This window comes from Calypte anna, chromosome Z (assembly GCF_003957555.1).
Source record: "Calypte anna isolate BGI_N300 chromosome Z, bCalAnn1_v1.p, whole genome shotgun sequence".
NCBI classification, from domain to species: domain Eukaryota; kingdom Metazoa; phylum Chordata; class Aves; order Apodiformes; family Trochilidae; genus Calypte; species Calypte anna.
Genome location: NC_044274.1, coordinates 70,759,674 through 70,778,084, shown reverse-complemented (window position 1 = coordinate 70,778,084; position 18,411 = coordinate 70,759,674). Strand labels below are relative to the sequence as shown.

At 40.3% G+C, this 18,411-nt stretch overlaps 1 protein-coding gene across 1 annotated transcript; it reads left to right on the top strand.

Moving 5' to 3' along the window:
- Positions 1-2,017: 2,017 nt before the first annotated feature.
- Positions 2,018-13,164, top strand: CETN3 (centrin 3). The gene is made up of 5 exons (XM_030467247.1): positions 2,018-2,154; positions 5,645-5,780; positions 6,153-6,267; positions 8,424-8,615; positions 12,717-13,164. Exons 1-5 carry the CDS (start codon positions 2,138-2,140, stop codon positions 12,758-12,760), a joined length of 504 nt encoding a protein of 167 aa, XP_030323107.1. The 5' UTR covers positions 2,018-2,137; the 3' UTR covers positions 12,761-13,164.
- The last annotated feature ends 5,247 nt before the right edge of the window (positions 13,165-18,411 follow it).

Below are 18,411 nucleotides of genomic sequence, written 5' to 3'. Positions count from 1 at the left end.
CTGAACAGCCCCAGCTCCCTCAGCCTCTCCTCATAGGATTTGTGCTCGAGTCCCTTCACCAGCCCAGTTGCCTCCTTTGGACCCACTTCAGGACCTTGATATCCTTCCTGAACTGAGGGGCCCAGAACTGGACACAGTACTCAAGCTGTGGCCTCACCAGGGCTGAGTACAGGGGCAGAATCACTTCCTTGGACCTGCTGGCCATGCTGTTCCTGATACAGGCCAGGATGCCATTGGCCTTCTTGGCCACCTGGGCATACTGCTGGCTCCTGTTCAGCTTCCTGGCAATCCAAACTCCAAGGTCCCTTTCTGCCTGGCTGCTCTCAGCCACTCTGTGCCCAGCCTGGAGCTCCCCATGGGGTTGTTGTGGCCAAATATGATACTGTGTAAGAAGAAGGTGGCCACTTAGCAGCTGCTTAGTAATGAAACAGTAAAGAAATCAAACAAGCAGAACACAACAAGACCACCCGACATCTTAATATTACTATCATGTGAGGTATGGGTAACTTAAGATTGTGAGGGTACAATACCCAGGGATTTCTTTCTTTGGGGTCCCTCTTTGGTGGCACCCAGCTCAAGCTGTAGTGCTACTAATAAAAAAAGCACTTTCATAAAGGTGTCTTTTGGCTTAAGTGGAAACCTAGGAGTCAAAGCCTGTTATGGTTCTGTGGTGGCTGGCATGCATCATTTCTACAACAGCAGGGATAGCAACCTCACCAAGGAGTGCAGACATGGTGACAGTAACCAGACCAGCCAGCAGCCCAGCCCTTACCCAGACAACTGCACAACAATGACCCAAGTTCAAGGCCAGGCCACAAAGTCAGGTCAGTAAGCCAGCATCAGCTGCATAGAGCACCAAAGCCAACCTGCCTCCAGAACCTCAGGAAAGGAACCTCTGGGCTGAGCTGCAGGACCAACAGGCAGTGAAGCAGTGGGTGGGGGTCCCAAGTGACACAGGGAAACTCAGGGCTGCTCAAGCTCTCACAACCCTGATTCACCTCACACTCAGATTGAGCATTATTGTCACTCACTTCTGTGCTTTTCTCTCTAACCATGAAAACTAAAGCACAAAAAATAAAATTTGCAGACACATTTGCTTGTTTACCATGGAGCACCCACTGCCTTGATGGCACAAGCACGGACTCACGGCAGAGCTACTGGCACCACGTTCTGAGACCTATGCTCCAAACCTGCTTCAAACCTAGGAAGAAACCAGATTTGAAATCAAACGTCCAATTGCTCAGAGGGATGCATTCATTTGCAAACATATCCAAACGGCAAGGAGAGAAATGAAAAAAAGTCTGATCAAAAAAATCTCACCACAGCACAGGCAGAGTGTCAAGAGTGCCAATAACTCATGCTTTCAGTTATTTTATTTGTGTGTATATAAGACTGCAAGAAGACGCTCACGGATCACATCTTGACCCCGAAGGCACAACTCCCAGATCCCACCCCGAAGGTACACAGAGAGTAAAAATTCTCAGCAGAGAAAAACACACCTCTCATCCAGGCATGCTAACAGTTTGCCACTAGGACCTCCCCTGGATTCCGGACGGCGCTGAGGCCGCCTCACACAGCTCCTCACACGATCCTCACTCCTCTCACACTCAAGATGGCGCCGTCCCCCTCAGCACCGGAGGGAGCCAGGCGTGGCGGGGAGCATTCTGCCACAGCCTTAGTACACCTGGGCTAGACAGGAGCAAACCGAGACCGCACACCCGCTCACAGGAGCCCACGGGTGGCCTCTGGGCTTTACGAGAGGGCAAACAGGAGCATTCCCAAACACCGCCATGGCGACCGCCCCCCCTCACCTCAGGCCGCGCCGCGCAGCATCCTGGGTAACGGATCCTCACGTAACCCCGCCCCTCCGCGGCGGCAGCAGGCGAGCACCGCCCCTTTCCGCTTGATTGGCAGCTCCTTAGCAAATGAGCGTGGTGATCCGCGCCGGGAGGCGGGAAGATCCCCGCCGGTGCCCAATCAGAGGGCGGCGCCTTCGGAAGGAGGCAGCGGGTTGGCGGGCGCAGGCGTCGAGGCGCGTTTCCAAGGGGAAAGGAGAGCGGCGGTGCCTGTGTGCAGGGAGAAGGAGGCGGCTGCTCCGGAGCGGCTCCGCTCCGGTCTGCCGTGGTCCGGCGGCAGCATGAGCTTGTCCTTGAGGTCAGTATGAGTCGGGTGGTTTTCCCCTTCGGAACCCAGGGGGTGGTTTTGGAGGGGGGGGGGGGGTGAGGCTTTCCCCCGGGGCCCCGTCCACCCCCTCCCCAGGGTTTCGTCGCCCCCCTCACCCCACCCCCCCCCAGGGTCTCGTCGCCCCCCTCAGGGCCTCGCCTCAGAGCCTCAGCCCCCCCCCCACACACACACCCCGGGGCCCCGCTGCCCCCTCAGTAACGTCCCGGGGAGATCCCGTTGGGAAGCGTTGGGGCCTGGACACCGTCGTGCTCCCGTGAAGGTCAGCCGCAGGGTTTATCCGCTTGTGTCTGATCCCTTCAGGGGGGGTTGTGGGCAGCCGAGGTGGATCAGGCGTCTGCTCACTGAGGGAGGGGGGGGTAGGTCCTGTGGCATCTGGCTCGGGAGAGGTTTCCCTCTGGGTTGTCTGAAGTAATAATCCTTCCAAAAGGCTTTTAATAGTCGTTAAGTTAGACTGTTGTGCTCTGTTTTGTTTTAATTCGCGTGCAGTAGCAGTTTTATAAAGGTTGCCCACCTTGCAAATTCCATACTTGGCAATTTGTTTGTTTGATTACTATACTTACATGGCAGATTTGAGCCTTACTTTTCCAGTCTCAGAGCTTCAGTCTTCATAAAAGTAAAAAGTGGTTGTAGAAGAAAACTTGCATTTAAGTATTGTCCTGCCTTCTGAAAAAGTTATTATGTGCTAAACACTAAGTAAACACTTGAGAGGCTATATCCTTCTTCCAGATGAGTTCAGTGTTAATCTGCTTTCAGGCTCCTAAATGTATTTCATCATCCCAGCTGACAATACAGGGGCTCTCTGCATCTGAGATACTCTCCCCATCATACTTATGTAGCCATAGTCCTTCCAAAAGCTATAGTAATCCAAAGCTTGTGTGAAATCAAACTGTCCCAACTGGTCTGCTTTCATTCTTTGGGGATATTGTGGTCTGAAGCAGGTCCAGCCTGTGCTTTTCTTGCCTGTATTTGGAATTTTTACAGTGTAACTTCAGTGGTTGTTGACAGCTGAATCTCAGCTGTGTCTTTAGTCTTTGGTTTCGATTAAAATTAGCAAATCCTTAACAAAGGAGAAAGAAAAGCAGCCCATTGCAGGAGATTTGAGAAAGAAATATCCTTGAAAAACAGCTTTCTGTTCACTCATCAGTCATTTTTATGCATTTCACAGTAGGTGACACAGCATGCATTTTATTTCTAGTGCCAAGAGACAAATGTAAAAATCCTTCCTCTGAGAGCATAACATAAATTGTATAGGAAGGTCAGACTTCTGAAAGTCATCTAGTCCATCTTTCTTCTCTAAGCTGAATGAGTTTGCTGAGCACCTTTTCCACCTGGGTTCCAAAAATTCATGGCACTGAAGACTCCTCAGTCCCCCCCATGCAGAGGGACCTGGACAGACTGGAGAGTTGGGCTGATTCCAACGGGATGAGGTTCAACACGGCCAAGTGCCGGGTCCTGCACTTTGGCCACAACAACCCCATGGGGAGCTCCAGGCTCGGGACAGAGTGGCAGAAAGGGACCTGGGAGTCTGGATTGCCAGGAAGCTGAACAGGAGCCAGCAGTGTGCCCAGGTGGCCAGGAAGGCCAATGGCATCCTGACCAGTATCCAGAACAGCGTGGCCAGCAGGCCCAGGGAAGGGATTCTGCCCCTGTACTCAGCTCCAGTGAGGCCACAGCTTGAGTCCTGTGTCCAGTTCTGGGCCCCTCAGCTCAGGAAGGAGATTGAGGTGCTGGAGCAGGTCCAGAGAAGAGCAAGGAGACTGTGAAGGGATCCAGCACAAGTCCTGTGAGGAAGGGCTGAGGGAGCTGGGGGTGTTGAGGCTGGAGAAGAGGAGGCTCAGGGGAGACCTCATCACTCTCTTCAAATCCCTGAAAGGAGGTTGGAGCCAGGGGTGGGTTGGTCTCTTTTCCCAGGCAACTCTCAGCAAGACAAGAGGGCAGGGTCTTAAGTTGTGCCAGGGGAGGTTTAGGTTGGATATTAGAAAGAATTTCTTTATGGAGAGGGTGATCAGACATTGGAATGGGCTGCCCAGGGAAGTAGTGGATTCTCCATCCCTGGAGGTATTTAAAAAGAGACTGGATGTGGCACTCAGTGCCATGGTCTAGCAACCGCAACGGTGGTTCAAGGGTTGGACTTGATGATCTCTGAGGTCCCTTCCAACCCAGCCAATTCTATGATTCTATGCATCTGATCCAGCACATAGCCACTTCCATCAGGAAACATGTCTCACCTGAGAAGCAGCTGAAGTTTGTCTTGCATTCTGTAGTTGTTGTCTCTTGTCCTTTCGCTGAGCTCCTCTGAGGGGAACCTGTCCCTCTCTTCTATGTCAAAAACCTCTAAACAGCCCCCTCACCCTGCTCTGTACAAACCCAGCTCCCTCAGACCCTCCCTGCAGCACCACCAGGCACAGCACTCAGGCTTAAACCTTAAGCTGTGTCCTGTACATCTAGCACTGGGGTGTCCCCCAGTGGACACAGAAAATCTGATGTGGCCTCATGGTCCCAGAATGGAGAGGATTTACCACTGCCAGTTTGCCATGCTCATCACAGGCTGCTGCTGAGCTTCACCCATGTCCACTTCTTCCAAGAGTGAAGCTGGAGTACTGTAACAGTCTTAGTTGATAACACCTGTTGCCTTAATATACAACTTTTTTTTCTTTTTTTAAGAGTTTTTGGTCTGAAGTGGACATCATCCAAGCAATTCACTGATGTGAATAAAGGACAGTTAAGGAAAATTCACACCACCAGTGGAAGGCTTCTTAGCAGTGCCATCCTTTCCAGTTAGTTTTTTTTTTTTTCAGCTGTTCCTGGTACATGAATCAGGTTTTGTCTCGTTTAGGTGAAAATCTTACCTTGTTTCTAGACTTGTCAAGGAAAAGAGGGCTGTCTTTAAGCAAGGTTTGCTGGTTTGGGGGGCTTGTCTTTTTTTGTGTATGCCAAAAATGGAGCAAAAAGTCTTTAGAACAGTGTGTGTGTGTGTGTTATCTAAAGGATTTAAATCCATAAATGACATTTATCTAAGAACTGTTACTGGCAACAAAGCCAATTTGTGGCATCTAATGACCACTTCAGTAGCCAAGCAAGCCTTTGTCAGGCCTCATAATAACCTTTGAAGCTACAGGTAAGAAAAATGTTTTCAATAGTTGTTTCATTTTAACTGCTACCTAACCTCTGGTATTTCTTTTAAATGTTTTTTCCTGCCCTCTTTCTTTTTCTGTTATTTGTTAATCAAAACACCTGTGCTGATTTGGGTGGGAGAGTAGAGGCATCACTCAGCTTTCACAAAGGAATTACATATTTTAAGTATTATTTTAAGCTGATAGGACAAGCTGGGAAAAAAGTGAATAGAGAAAGAGGTGATCTGTGTATTTCTGGTGAGTTTCTTACTGGTGGAAAATGTATATTTACATTGGTATCTTTTCAGTAGAAATCAATTACACTTAATTTCTTTCTCTTTATATAGGAGTGAGCTTTCAGTAGACAAAACCAAAAAGAAGAGGAGAAGAGAACTGACTGAGGAACAGAAACAAGAAATTAAAGATGCCTTTGAGTTGTTTGATACAGATAAAGATAGAGCAATAAATTACCATGAGTTAAAGGTAAAAGTTTTATTGTTTTTCTTTTCTTAATTTAAACAATTTAATGGTAAGTAATATATATGTGTGTTTAGTAGTGAGTTTTTAAGATTTTAGCAGTGTCTCTAAAGAAGTGCTAAGAAGCATTTGGTCCAGAAAATGCAAAGGGTAGTTATTTCACTGTAACTTGGTGTTTCTTTTGCTGATAGTAATTTTAGTTCATTTTGATATCACAAGTTCTTTCCCTTCTGTTAGTTTTATTTGTTATTGTTGCTAAACCACTAATATGCACCTTCTTTCTTGAGCAAGAAAGTAATTACTGCAAATAAAAGGAAGTCTGTTAAATCCCAAATGTTAATCTTTCTATATGGTTGCATTTCCATTTTATTCCAAAAGGTGGCAATGAGAGCCTTGGGTTTTGATGTGAAAAAAGCTGATATACTGAAAATACTTAAAGATTATGATCGAGAAGCAACAGGAAAGATCACCTTTGAAGATTTTAATGAAGTTGGTATGTGTTTGATTGTGTAGCTTTAGAGAAATTTAGCATATAGTAATAATTACACTTTGGAAGTGGTACTTATATGCTTTTTTAGTTATCTGTACTGGTAGGAAATAGGAATGGGAGATTTCATATTTTTCTTGCTAAATGTTATAGTGGAGGAAAATAGAACTCTGTGTTCTGAATATTCAGTTTTACATGTACAGTTGAATGATAGCTGCAGTGTAAAAAGAAAGAAGAGTATACCTAGTGCTAATCTTTTTCAAATTTAAAGAAAGGAATAAGTGCTAACCTAAAATGTAGCTCTTCTAGTGTTGTTTTAGATTTTGTACAATTATCCTTCCTGCTGTGGAAAAGCTATTTGGCTTTGGATTCATGTGAAGGAGTATATCCACAGTGTAAACAGAGTGCAGACTTCATATATAACAAAAATAAGAGAAATTGAAGCAGATGTTAGATACTGTGTTTGAGGGATCTTCAGCTGTTGATAAAAACAATAGAATTTCAGTAGGCTGTTTCTTCCATCTGAAGGTTGTGTATTGCACAGTTTGACATACTTTGAGTATATAGTGATCTACAGAATTGCTGAAGATTAAATGTATGAAAATTTTTTTCTATTACACACTATTTATGCTTTTGCATACAATTTGTGTTTGAAAAAAAAAATAATGCTGTGCAGGATTCTTCTAACATGTGTAGCTGTATGTCTGTTTCATTATTACAGTTTGTGTTAGAGGTATTAAATTTATGTACATTTTCTGAAAAAAAAACCCCAAAACAACAGCAAAAAGCAACAAATCCTCAAACAAACCAAAGTGCTCTAAAACCCAAAGCAAAGAGGTGAGAAGCAAGAAAGATTCTTGTGGAAAGGACAAGGTGACCTTGGATGGCAATTGGACCTGTCCCAAACCTGGAATTGGATTTGAGTGCTGCTATGACACACTGTAACCTTGGCACAGAATTAACAAAGTTAGGGTTTCTAGAAGAAAGAAAGGGAGTTGGAAAAATAGGTTATAGAAACTTTGATTGTGAAGAGCTGATGAGTGTACTAAAGCGATTTTTGAGCCAGCAGTTGTTCACAATGTATCTTTATTTATGGTTTTAAAGGTAGTAATGGCCCATCTGAAATGTATAGTTATATTTTGTCTAATTTTATACAGTCATATTATTTAGGGACTTACTGTTTTATTGTTCTTCAGCTAGTGTTGCAGTTGCCTTTTTGCCACAAAAGGTAGACTTTTTCAAATAATGTAATGCTGTCAAGCAGCATAGTTGTTTAAAATGAAAATACTTTAAATTTAGTGTACATCTGAGGGATTTATGTAGGCATATAAACTTCATTGCTGTCATGAGCTTATATAAGCTTAAATATAATTTTTCCTGTCAAGTGTGCAAAGCCAGAGCAGGCATTTCATCTGCAGGTTGTCACAGATGCTAAGGGGCTCTCAGTGCACAGATTGGATTGGTGTGTTTTTAATACATGTTTTTAATGACTTGATGACAGTCATAAAGAGGAAACCTGTAATACAAGACTAGCAGGTACAAAGATGTGATGATACTTACATCTGGATCCAGAAATGTCTCAAATAATTAATATGAAAATACTCTATGTGGCAGGTTTGTCTTTTTTGTTACAGAATCTGAAAAAAATCTAATAAAAACTAATGAATTATTTCAGAATTAACACCTTGCAGTTCATAGCAGTGTCCTATTCACAACCCCTGGGCTTAGAAAGGTTTTTTTGGGTTGAGGGTATCCCTGCTTACTGCTTACTTTAGAGATCCCTTCCAACCAAAATAATTCTGTGATTCTATAAAATAGGGTAAGCTTTTGTATACTTTTAATCCCTATTTAAAAGTTTGTTTAAATTTAGACTCTGTCTACATTTAGATTCTGTCTAAATTGCCACCTAGCTTTCCACTGCTACAGGTTTGTCCCAAAGAGAACTTGGTTTGGGAAAAGAGAAATAAGAAGGAGAGGTCAGGTAACAGCCAAAAAATATGCATATTGAAATGGAACAGTTAAAAATGAAAGAATAGGTGAAATCTGGAGTATTCATGTTGCCTCAGTTTGCTAAGGTCATTCCAAGTTCTCTTCAGAAAAAAAAAAAAAAAATTCCAAGTTTTTCTTCAGAATTTTGTTGTCTAACTTAAGTCTCCTTACAGTGACAGACTGGATACTGGACAGAGACCCACAGGAGGAAATACTCAAGGCATTCAAACTGTTTGATGATGATGACTCTGGTAAAATAAGTCTGAGAAACCTGCGCCGGGTTGCTAGAGAACTGGGTGAAAATATGTCTGATGAAGAGCTACGGGCCATGATTGAAGAGTTTGATAAGGATGGAGATGGAGAAAGTATGTTAGCAAACAAAACCCCATATCCCCATACAATCTCTTCTTAATTTTCTCCTCTTTTTATACTCATTTTGTGAAAGTGTCCTGTTTGGTTTCATTCTAAGTAACTTCTAGCTCAAAGTTTAGCTTGCAAGTAATCGAAAGTGGGGTTTGTTTTTTTTTTGACAGCTTCTCAACCTGGAAGCACATCCTGGGATCTAAAAATCAATTGATTTCTGAAGCTCATTCATCACCACTACCTCTTTTTCAGCCTGTGTCTATTGAAAATGTAGTTGAAGGTGGAAGTAATTGAGCTGGTACATGGGAGATTCCATGTGCCTAAATTACATTTTTATTTTCCTGTAAAGCAGTGGAAGGATTAAAGTGCAGAGAGAAACTCTTCTGCTCACCTAGTCAATATTTATTAAAGTGGTGTTGTGTCATTTTTCTGATTTCAGCATGTTAGATATGGACCATTAAGCTAATAAGTCATATTGGATGTACCCTTACTCTGATAAGAATCAACTTGGGTGGATCTTTAATGTCCTTCTGGACTTAACATAGGAACATAGTGTGTAGAATGGTTATGGGCAACTGACAAGGTCCATAGAGAGTGTGCTGCAAAAGGGATTTACTGGCTAGTTAAAGAATGAATTAACAAATCCTCTTTGATACTTTTATTAAATTTTCATGAGCACTGAACTTAGAACCTTATTATCTGAATTTTAGGGACCACTTACTTGCAACCATATACTTAAATGCTACATTTTTAACTGTCATCAAAATCTGTTTCTCAGTTTTTCTTTCAGTATGGTGACTCAGATGTCTGAGATTTCACTAGCAGTTCATCACCTTTTCCAGTTACAATAGTATTTCTACTTGTGAACCTCTCCATCTGTTTGACTCAAAACTCTCACTAATGGAAAAAAACCAAACCTGTGTTTTGTCAGCTTTGTGACAGACACTCGCCCTTCCATGATGTTTGAGTTAGATGTTATTCCGCACCTAGGTGTACAAGTACTCATATACTGAAACAAGTGCTTTTCTTTCAAGAGGAATAGTAGGAAATTTTAAACATGGTCAGTGGTGTAGAAATATAATTTTTTTTTTTTTTGATGTTGTAGTGGTGTAAATTGTGTCTGGAGGAAAAGATAGTGAAAGTTCAGAACAAAACTATTAATTTAGGTGTCTGTTATTTTTCTTGCTGCTTAGATCCCTGAACTGTCCCACTGTTTGGTCAGATTTTCTTGGACTTATGCATTGTGTTTTCTGCAGGGTAATTGAAAGACACTTATTTGCCTTCTTTTCAGTTGCTTTTTAGGATCAAGGGAATGCTCCTTTTTTTCTCAGTCCATTAGATTAATTACTAGCCTATGGAGATAGTTTAATTTTGAGCTTTTTTTGCTTTTAACAGGAGGAGTTGTAAGGACTTTACATTGTGAGGTTTGCTTTTTTTCATGAGTCATTTTACTTTTTTTTCCTTTTTTTTTATGTGTAGCTGTAGAGGTGACTGAGAGTACAAGTAATCTTCAAGGACATTTTGGTCTGTGTCACCCTCCTGGAGCTGCCAGCTGAGATGTCAGAATCATGGGTGGCTTTCTGTCATGTGGCTATTTGGTAGCTACAAATTGAACGCAGACCATTAGCTGCTTCAGGGTTGCTGAGTCATAATTATTTTGGGTCAGTGATACATTTTTATATTCAAATTGATCTGCTAAAAGTGGGTGGCTCAGTTTCTTACTCATTCATCCATTCACTCTCTTTGTTAGAGCAGTCAACCATGATATTGAATATGGAAGATTGACAGCATAATGTTTGTATGTGATGCTGTTTATCCTTAGGGTTCTGTGTGTTTTCTGTTCTTAAAACTGGTGCTGTTTCTTGCTTTTTAAGATTCATTCTGAAAAAGTAAATAATCCTGTGAATCACTGTTCCATTTAACTTTAAACATCTGGGTCATGCAGCAAATCTTGCTGTCATCTAATTCTCCATATTTTCCTGTCAAGAAAAAAAAATCTGAAGCTACCAGAAGGGAGCATTTTGAACTGATTGTTCAAATATAGGAATAACACCAATTCTGGATAAAAATCCTGTTTATCTTTGAGGAATTGTTTTGTTCACAGTGAAATAATTTTGTGTGATGCTAGGCTACTTAGATCCCTGTGTTTCCAGTGAAACCTCTGATCTGTATTGGTACACTGTGCATAAGTTTCTGTAGAATAAAGTATTTATTACATGTTACTGTCTGCCTTAAAAAGGTAAATAACCTTATTTTTAATTTTATTTTTTTATTTCATTATGTATTTTATTTATTTATTTTACTATCTATTTTATTATTTATTTTATTTTATTTATTTATTTATTGTATGGTCTTAGGCATTATTTTAGGTTTGGGGCATGAGTATTTTCAGAAGCTCCTTGCTGTCAGATCAAGCAGTTTTTCCTCATCTTGTCTGGATGCATTTCTAGTAGACATGATCCAGTCTTAGGTTTCAGATTTTGGCACAGAATTAGGAAAAGTACCAGGTTCCCCTGAAATAGTATGCTGCTCTAACTCTCCGAAGTCCAAGTCAACATTTTTTTAATATTAACTGTGATATCAGTTCATTCTTTTATGATCAGTTATGTAATGGAAGCAAGGGAAGTGTGACCCTAGGAAGTACTATGTGATTGCTTCTAATTTCATTGTGTTTAATTTAGGATTTGTTCACAAGTCTGAAGAGGGTTAACTGGGTTACTGGAAATTGTAATTACCCTTCTCTTTGCAGTTTGAAAGTTAAAAAAAAGTGTTTGCCATTGCGTTTCCACTCAGCAGTATTGTTTAACAAAGTTGTTTTGAACTAGAGGATGTTTTTGGGAGGACTTTTGTGTAGCCATTGTGCTGTTACTCTGATAAAGCTGTAGAAATGTTTTTCTTTTTTAAACTCATACAGACAATATGGTGTTTATCTGTAGTTAAACGTGATGTAGCTATACCACGGGCTGATAGTTCAGAGCTAGACTAAATCTTCATGGTTGATATTTTTTTGCATGTGTTGCAATTGAGCAGACTTAAGGTTTTGTTGTTTTTTTTTTTTTTATTCTTTGACATAGCTGAATTGGTTTAGTTTTCTTTATCTGTAGATGTAGTTTATACTTTGTAGTTCAATTTATTTAGGAACAGCTTAGGCACATTGGCTGGGACAGATGATTGTCAGGGAGAATTCTTCATGAGTGTGTGGTCTTACTGACTTATTCTAATCACTCCCCACTACAGTAATTAATTGCAGAGTGAACATGTTCATTGGTTAACTCTTTTATAGTGGCTCTGTTTTAGCATATGACTAAGGTCAATAGCTCAGGTATAAGTGCAGCAAAATAATTAATGACTGCTAATTAAGTTATTATTATGACTTAATTTCTTCAAGTACATTTGTGTAAAATTTCTGTTAATTATAACTTTTAAATGAAGAAAGTTCAGATGGGGAAGAGCTTGTCAAAAGTACATTTTAATCCTAGCTAATTTATGGAATCATTAGTAAATGATCTCAGAATTCATTTTGTATTTGGCAAGTGTTACAGGTTTGAAAGAGAGAGGAATACTGTGGCTTGGGGTGGGGAGTGCTAGACATAAATGTCTGAATCATGATCTTAAGAATAAAACCAAATTTGGTGTAACTGGAGCTGTAACACTGTTGCTTGAGGAGAATTTACTAAATTTTCCGTACTTTTTAATTATTTTCATAAATCTTTTAAAATCATAATAATGTGCTAAGTTTTTGCATAGCCATCTTTTTACATACTTTTCTCAGGTTTTTCCATCTTGCTTTACTTTTAGAATATCTTTTATTTTTGTAATTAGAAATAAAAGCTTGTTATATATGACCTAGATTCTGTCTTAAGTAGTCTAAATAATAAAGTTTACATTCTCTCTTTTGCTTTTCCTTTTGAAAAAATATGTGCAAAGTGTCTTGCTCTAGAAACAAAAATCCAAACTTTTAAACACTGATTAGTAACAGTTCAGACATAATAAATACTAAGTGGGAGACCTTTAAATAAGAAGTATAAAACCATTATACACCATTTTCTTTTATGGTTTGTGGATGTTTGCTGTCTGTCTAATGATTTTCTCTCTTTCTACAGTCAATCAAGAAGAGTTCATTGCTATTATGACTGGAGATATTTAGCATCAGAAGAAGTGAACTCAGCACAAAGGGGAGGAATCACTGGCAGCTTCCATTACAATGTTTTATATTTTCATTTATTTCTGTAGCTGCAGTAATGCAGAAAATTAATGCCCTCACAGGACCAAACTAAAGGCAGGTTATATGCACTGATAGTTCACTACTTTGTATCATTAAGTATTTGCAGTAGAATAATTGATAGAGCATTTTAGAACAAATAAGTAATGCTGCATTTCAGAATGTTTGAGTACTCATTTGTAAAATAGCCTTGTATAGGATTTTTAAATTGTATCATATTATAAAACCCTTTTGAGGTTGACTTTGTGTTAGCATTAGCTGTGGCCTTAGTTTTGATACATAACGTTTGACAAACTTCCATTTAAATAAAATATTCTTTACTCTTGGTACTTGAAAGTTTTATTTTTGCAGTTTAACCTGGACTATCATGTAAAATCCTTCAGGAGAAAGAATTTCTTTCATTTAGTGGTTTCCACTTTCTCTGATGATTGTCTTCACAGCTACCAGAACTGTAGATACTGAAGGAAGAGGTGACAGCTGCATGATTTAAGCACATTTTTCATAGTTTATCATCATGCATAGCTGCCTGCCCTTTGCTATGACACAGGGGTAATAAATGGCATCTTTGAGGATGCAAGATGGTTGCTCATTTAATGTTACCATTCATCTAGAACAGTGAAAGTATCAACTCTGAATGTTTTGTAGGATCCTCCTATTTCTGTGCTTTTTGGTAGTTCCCTTGTACATCACAAATAACAGATTCTAGGTTTTTTTTCTTTTCATTCTTTGTGTGATAGCAGAAGGAGGAAGAGGAGAAAGAGAGTAGTTTGGTGGCACTTTTAAATCCTGTCTGTTAGAGATTATTAGTAAGGTTTGCCAGTCATCATTACAGTTTTAAAAGCTGCACTGTGAATGTGTTTCTCATTTTTACACTTGCCAAAGTGGGTTGGTGTCAAAATACTCACCTGGAGTACCTGGGACAAGTGCTTCTCTATTTCTTCTGCTCTGGAGGGCAGTGGTGTCTGATGGAGGTCCAGAATGGCAGCTAAGGGAATGTCCTCATTCATTACACTAGAATCCACTTCTTTAAAGAGTTTGCAGTAGGAACAGTTTAAGTGTGCTAACTAGTCTCATCACTTACCTAAGTCTGTGTAACTGAGGAAACTCAGAACCTCTGAACAGGTTAAAATAACACTTCAGGGTGCACGATGTACCAAATTTTACTCTGCTGACGTGTTCTAGAAGAGTCTGTTCAATACTGAGTTTGTCACGTCAAACACTTTGTGTTTAGTCATGGGAGAGTTAGGTAATGAGTGTTCAGAAAATGCCACCATGAAGGTCACATATGCCTCATCGTGTGGAGACTCTGTCTTTGATTTCTTGAGCACCTCCAGAGTGCTTTGGTGACGTGGCCATCTTCACCACATGCAGCAGAGCCTTGCTTAACCATAACCCTTGGAACTCAGCAAAGAGGAAAAGGAAAACCACAACAACTTGGCTGGCAACAGAAGCAGAGGCCAAACACGCAGTTTGTGAGAGGATGGTTGAGCAGAGAGGCACTGGGATGAGACCCAGCTGGTCCTGAGCTGGGAGCAGAGGGACAGGGAGTCCATGCTGAGCCACAGGTCTGTGTGAGAGGAGCAGCAGCAGCATCATCCCAAAGGGGAGGACATCAGGGTCCACATGGCTCTCTCTACCCCTGTAGCTCTTCACTTCCACTGTGGCTGCAGCTCCACAGAACACTGAACAAGGACGGGTTTTGGCATGAAGCTGTGTGGACAAATCCTTCAGCTTTCAACTTTTTAAGTAGTCTTGCAGGATAAGTGGAGTTCAGGGATGTCACAGCATAGCAAACCAAGCAGAGGTTTTTTTAATCACAAATTATACTACTAAGGAATTACTAAGGAACTACTAAATTATACTACTAAGGAATGAGGACAATAGGCACTAAATCCTGCTGCCCTGTGGAATGCCTCTAGTTGCTTATAACCTCTCACATAGTTGTATTTTTTTGTTGTTGGCACACATCTGATGATGCACTGCTCACATAAGCAAGCCTCTACTTGTTTTTGTCAGGCTGGGTTTAACTACTTAAGTAGATCACAGCAGCTGTGAGTTCAGCTTGCCTTGTGGTGTGCTTTACTATGTCTGAAATGAGAAGTACTGCATTTTCCTTTGACTTTTCCATTAGGTGAAGAGTTTGTAGATGATGGTGTCTGGCATGAGCAAAAGTTTTACAGATGTCATTATCTGTAGTGCTTTTGCAGTGGGGTAACTGCCAATGAAGTAATTCTGTAGGGGTGTCAGGAATGTTCTTGAGTAACAAAAGAGAAATGATTCCACAGAGGGGAGAAAGAGGTGAGTCAGTGTTCTGAATGTTTCTACCTGCCCTAAGATGCACTGAGGAAAAAAACAGACAAATCCATTTGGACAGTGCCATTAAAATGTCACACACCTTCACAGAAAATCAGTAGAAACATCATAAACATCTTGAGAATCTGCAAGAATCTTTACTTTTATGATAGCACAAGTTGTTCATCTCCTGTAAAACTGTTGCTAAGCAAACTGAACATGTTGGCAATTACCAGCAGTCAGAAGTGATAGGTCTCAGGATATAAAAGTGAGAACTTTCCATATGTAGGTCTTTTCAAAACAACGTGTGAACGTTCAGCTGCTGGAGGTTGTATTTCCCACTTTTTAGCTTTAATTAATTTGAAAACCACTTTTAAAGGAGTATTTAAGTAAATTCCAAGTAAATAAATTTAAAGGGTTAATTCCTTTAAAATACTCTTCCTGAAGGAATGAAGAATGGGCACAGAAAAAGACTTTTTTACTAAAAGAGGCCTGTTTCCAGCTAGGTAGCTAGAGAGCACTTTATGAATAAGATTGCCCAGAATCTTTTACAGAAATACTTGTTACAATATCTGGGTAAGCTTTTAATTTTTTACTTCAGAGGATAATTATGAATGCATAATAAATTATAAATATTTCATAATGAACTTCTGAAAGGGTCAGGTTTTTTGTTTTGTTTTCTGGGGTCTTTTTGTTTTGAGGATGTGATCTTAAAATTTGGCACAGAATAAAGCCTATTTTGTTTATTTGGCCTGGTTTTTTGTGGTGTTTTGGTTTTTTGGTGGGTTTTTTGTTTTTGGTTTTGTTTTTGGTTTTGTTGGACAACTTGTGTTGGCAGGAATTTGCTGTAATTTACACCAACAACTCTTAAACTTTTCTTTGTTGAAGGCTTTTTCAGATGTTAGAAGGATCCCAACCCAGGAAACAGCAAGGCTGCAACACAGCAACTGCCCCAACCGTATAATGCAAATTTAATATAGGAAAGAAATGTCTTAGAAAACAATTAACTATTGAAAAGGAGTTGTGCAAGTTCATATGACTATAGATCTGTTTGAATCCAGCTGTGATGGAGAAAATAGGTACTAGTGTCTGGAGCTGTGTGAGTGAAAAAATTATATCTGTTTATAATGGCTGCCACATTTATAAAAACTGTTGCGTTGCTAACATCTGATTAATTACCTTGTGAAACACTGAATATCATGACTAGGTAAGGTGGTGGTGTGACTCATTCTTGTGAAAAAAGATTAAAATAATTTTTGCCTTTCCTATACACTTCTTTTTTTTCCTGAAAAGTTGACTACACCCTGTCCAGGTTATAAAGATTAATATTATTATTTTTTAAAAACCTATGTATCTATGTGGTGCAGTTTCTGTGCCATGTTAGTGAGGCACTGAGATCTGTGACTGGATAGCTTAATGCAATAGCTCAGTTGGAGTATGTATCACTTCAGCTGTGCTTTTATGTCATAAAAAAAACTGAACAAAAGTTAACCATACCTTTTTGTGCTCACATTTCTGCAAGCAGGCAGCTTCCCCTTGGTAATCGAATGTGATATATTGCATTGCCAAGAAATTTTCAGGGACAAAATTAATTATGCTTTTTCCCACTAGGGGGACCCATTGTTACGGCTAAAAAGCGAAATCTGAAGTTACAAAACCATAAACCAGCGCAATCAAATGTCAGGTGGAATTTTTATACCAGAATCTTTTTCACTGCCTGAGTGTGTACACACACCTCAAAAAACTTTGGGGTTCTTCCTCCCATGCAGCAGCATCTTGCCAAATAAGATGCAACTTCTCTGCAGCACAAATAAGAACTGAGCATTTTGCCTGTAGAGCAAAGAAAAAAAACCCAACAATCCAAAAATCCAAACTGTGGAGCCCAGTTTTCTATGCTGGGTCACCTTGCAGCAGTATTCTGAAATAAAAATGGACATAAGAAAAATTTAATTGTTTGTGCTGTGCAGAATTCAATGAGAAAATACATACTTATTCACAGATTTGTTAGTCATTTTGGTTTTTATTCCTGTGTAGGGGAATTTTCTGTCTTGGCAACCAGATAGCTCATCCATGTCCTAATTGTTTCCTGCTTCCAGTAGGCACCCCTCCAGCTCCATCACAACCCTCACCTCTCTTAGGACGCTTAGAGGAGAGCAGACTAAGAAAACAAAAATAAAATTGCCTGGAGATACCTGCACTCAAATTTTTATCATTTATCACTTAACCTACTGGTGTTAAACCTCCTCTCCTCCTCCTCTGGCCCTGACATGGTCTTCTCCTTGTCTTTAATATTCTGCTGCTTTGTGTCAAGTTGAATTTTGCCCCCAAGTTGTAAAAAGTTGGGGATGGCACATTTTTTAGGTATTCCAAAATAAAAAGAAGTAGAAATTATCGCTTGCTGCCTACAGTGAAGTTGTTTCGATGCTGTTAATGCTTTTTCTCAGAAAGAATGCAAAGTTTTATTAGTCCTTATTTCACACATCTAATATTTAAAATTCTTCCCCTAGGTGTTATGGGGACAAGATGTGCTGATTTCTTTTAACAAAGAGCATTCTTTATTTATATATGTTCAAGTGAGTGCAAATTTATCTTGGAATAGCATTTACTCAAGCAAAAGTTTCTCCCCTTACTTACTGATGAGCAACTGTGCTGTTTGACCATTTCATAAAGTATTCTAGCAAAAGGCCCTTTTTGACACACAGAGTAGAGCTTTGGGATGAAATAATCAGATCACATCCCAGTAACTAGTGGATCTGTGGCTTGATCTCCACAGTGAGCCCCAGGAGGTGGGTGTCTCAGTCAGGAGGGTCTCAGCCCTTGAACTTAATGATGGACTTTCAAATCCTGCTGCTGCCACTGGAAAATAAGCACCTGCAATGCCCCTCAGAAGCAACTTTTTCTAAATTATGTAGCTGCTTTTGCAATCATTACCCTCATCCTGTGCAGGAATCTTGATATTCTGTGTGTGGCAGGCTTCCAGGTATTTTTGTTTTGCTGTGTGTTTATTATTCATGCGAGTTTAAAAGGGGGTGAAAACAATTAGCATGCAGACAGGTCTGTGAGGTTGTGATGTGGCTGAAGGATAAATTTTCCTCCACTGCTGCCCTATTGGTAGTAAGTACCATGCAGTGATGACCCTGATGTTGACTGATCTGTTCCAGCCTTAATAAATAACAGTGCCAAGCCTGGGTGTGGAAGGTAGGAATTGTGTCCTACACTCCACTGAAATGAAACTCCATGGACAGCAGAGACATGGAAAAGGTGTTTTCAGCATCGGTGGTATT

What these genes read in the sequence shown, in the direction of transcription:
- CETN3 (XM_030467247.1), top strand. An exon ending in TGAAGATTTTAATGAAGTTG is followed by an intron (nt 6,268 to 8,423) that starts GTATGTGTTTGA and finishes GTCTCCTTACAG; the next exon opens with TGACAGACTGGATACTGGAC. An exon ending in TAAGGATGGAGATGGAGAAA is followed by an intron (nt 8,616 to 12,716) that starts GTATGTTAGCAA and finishes CTCTTTCTACAG; the next exon opens with TCAATCAAGAAGAGTTCATT.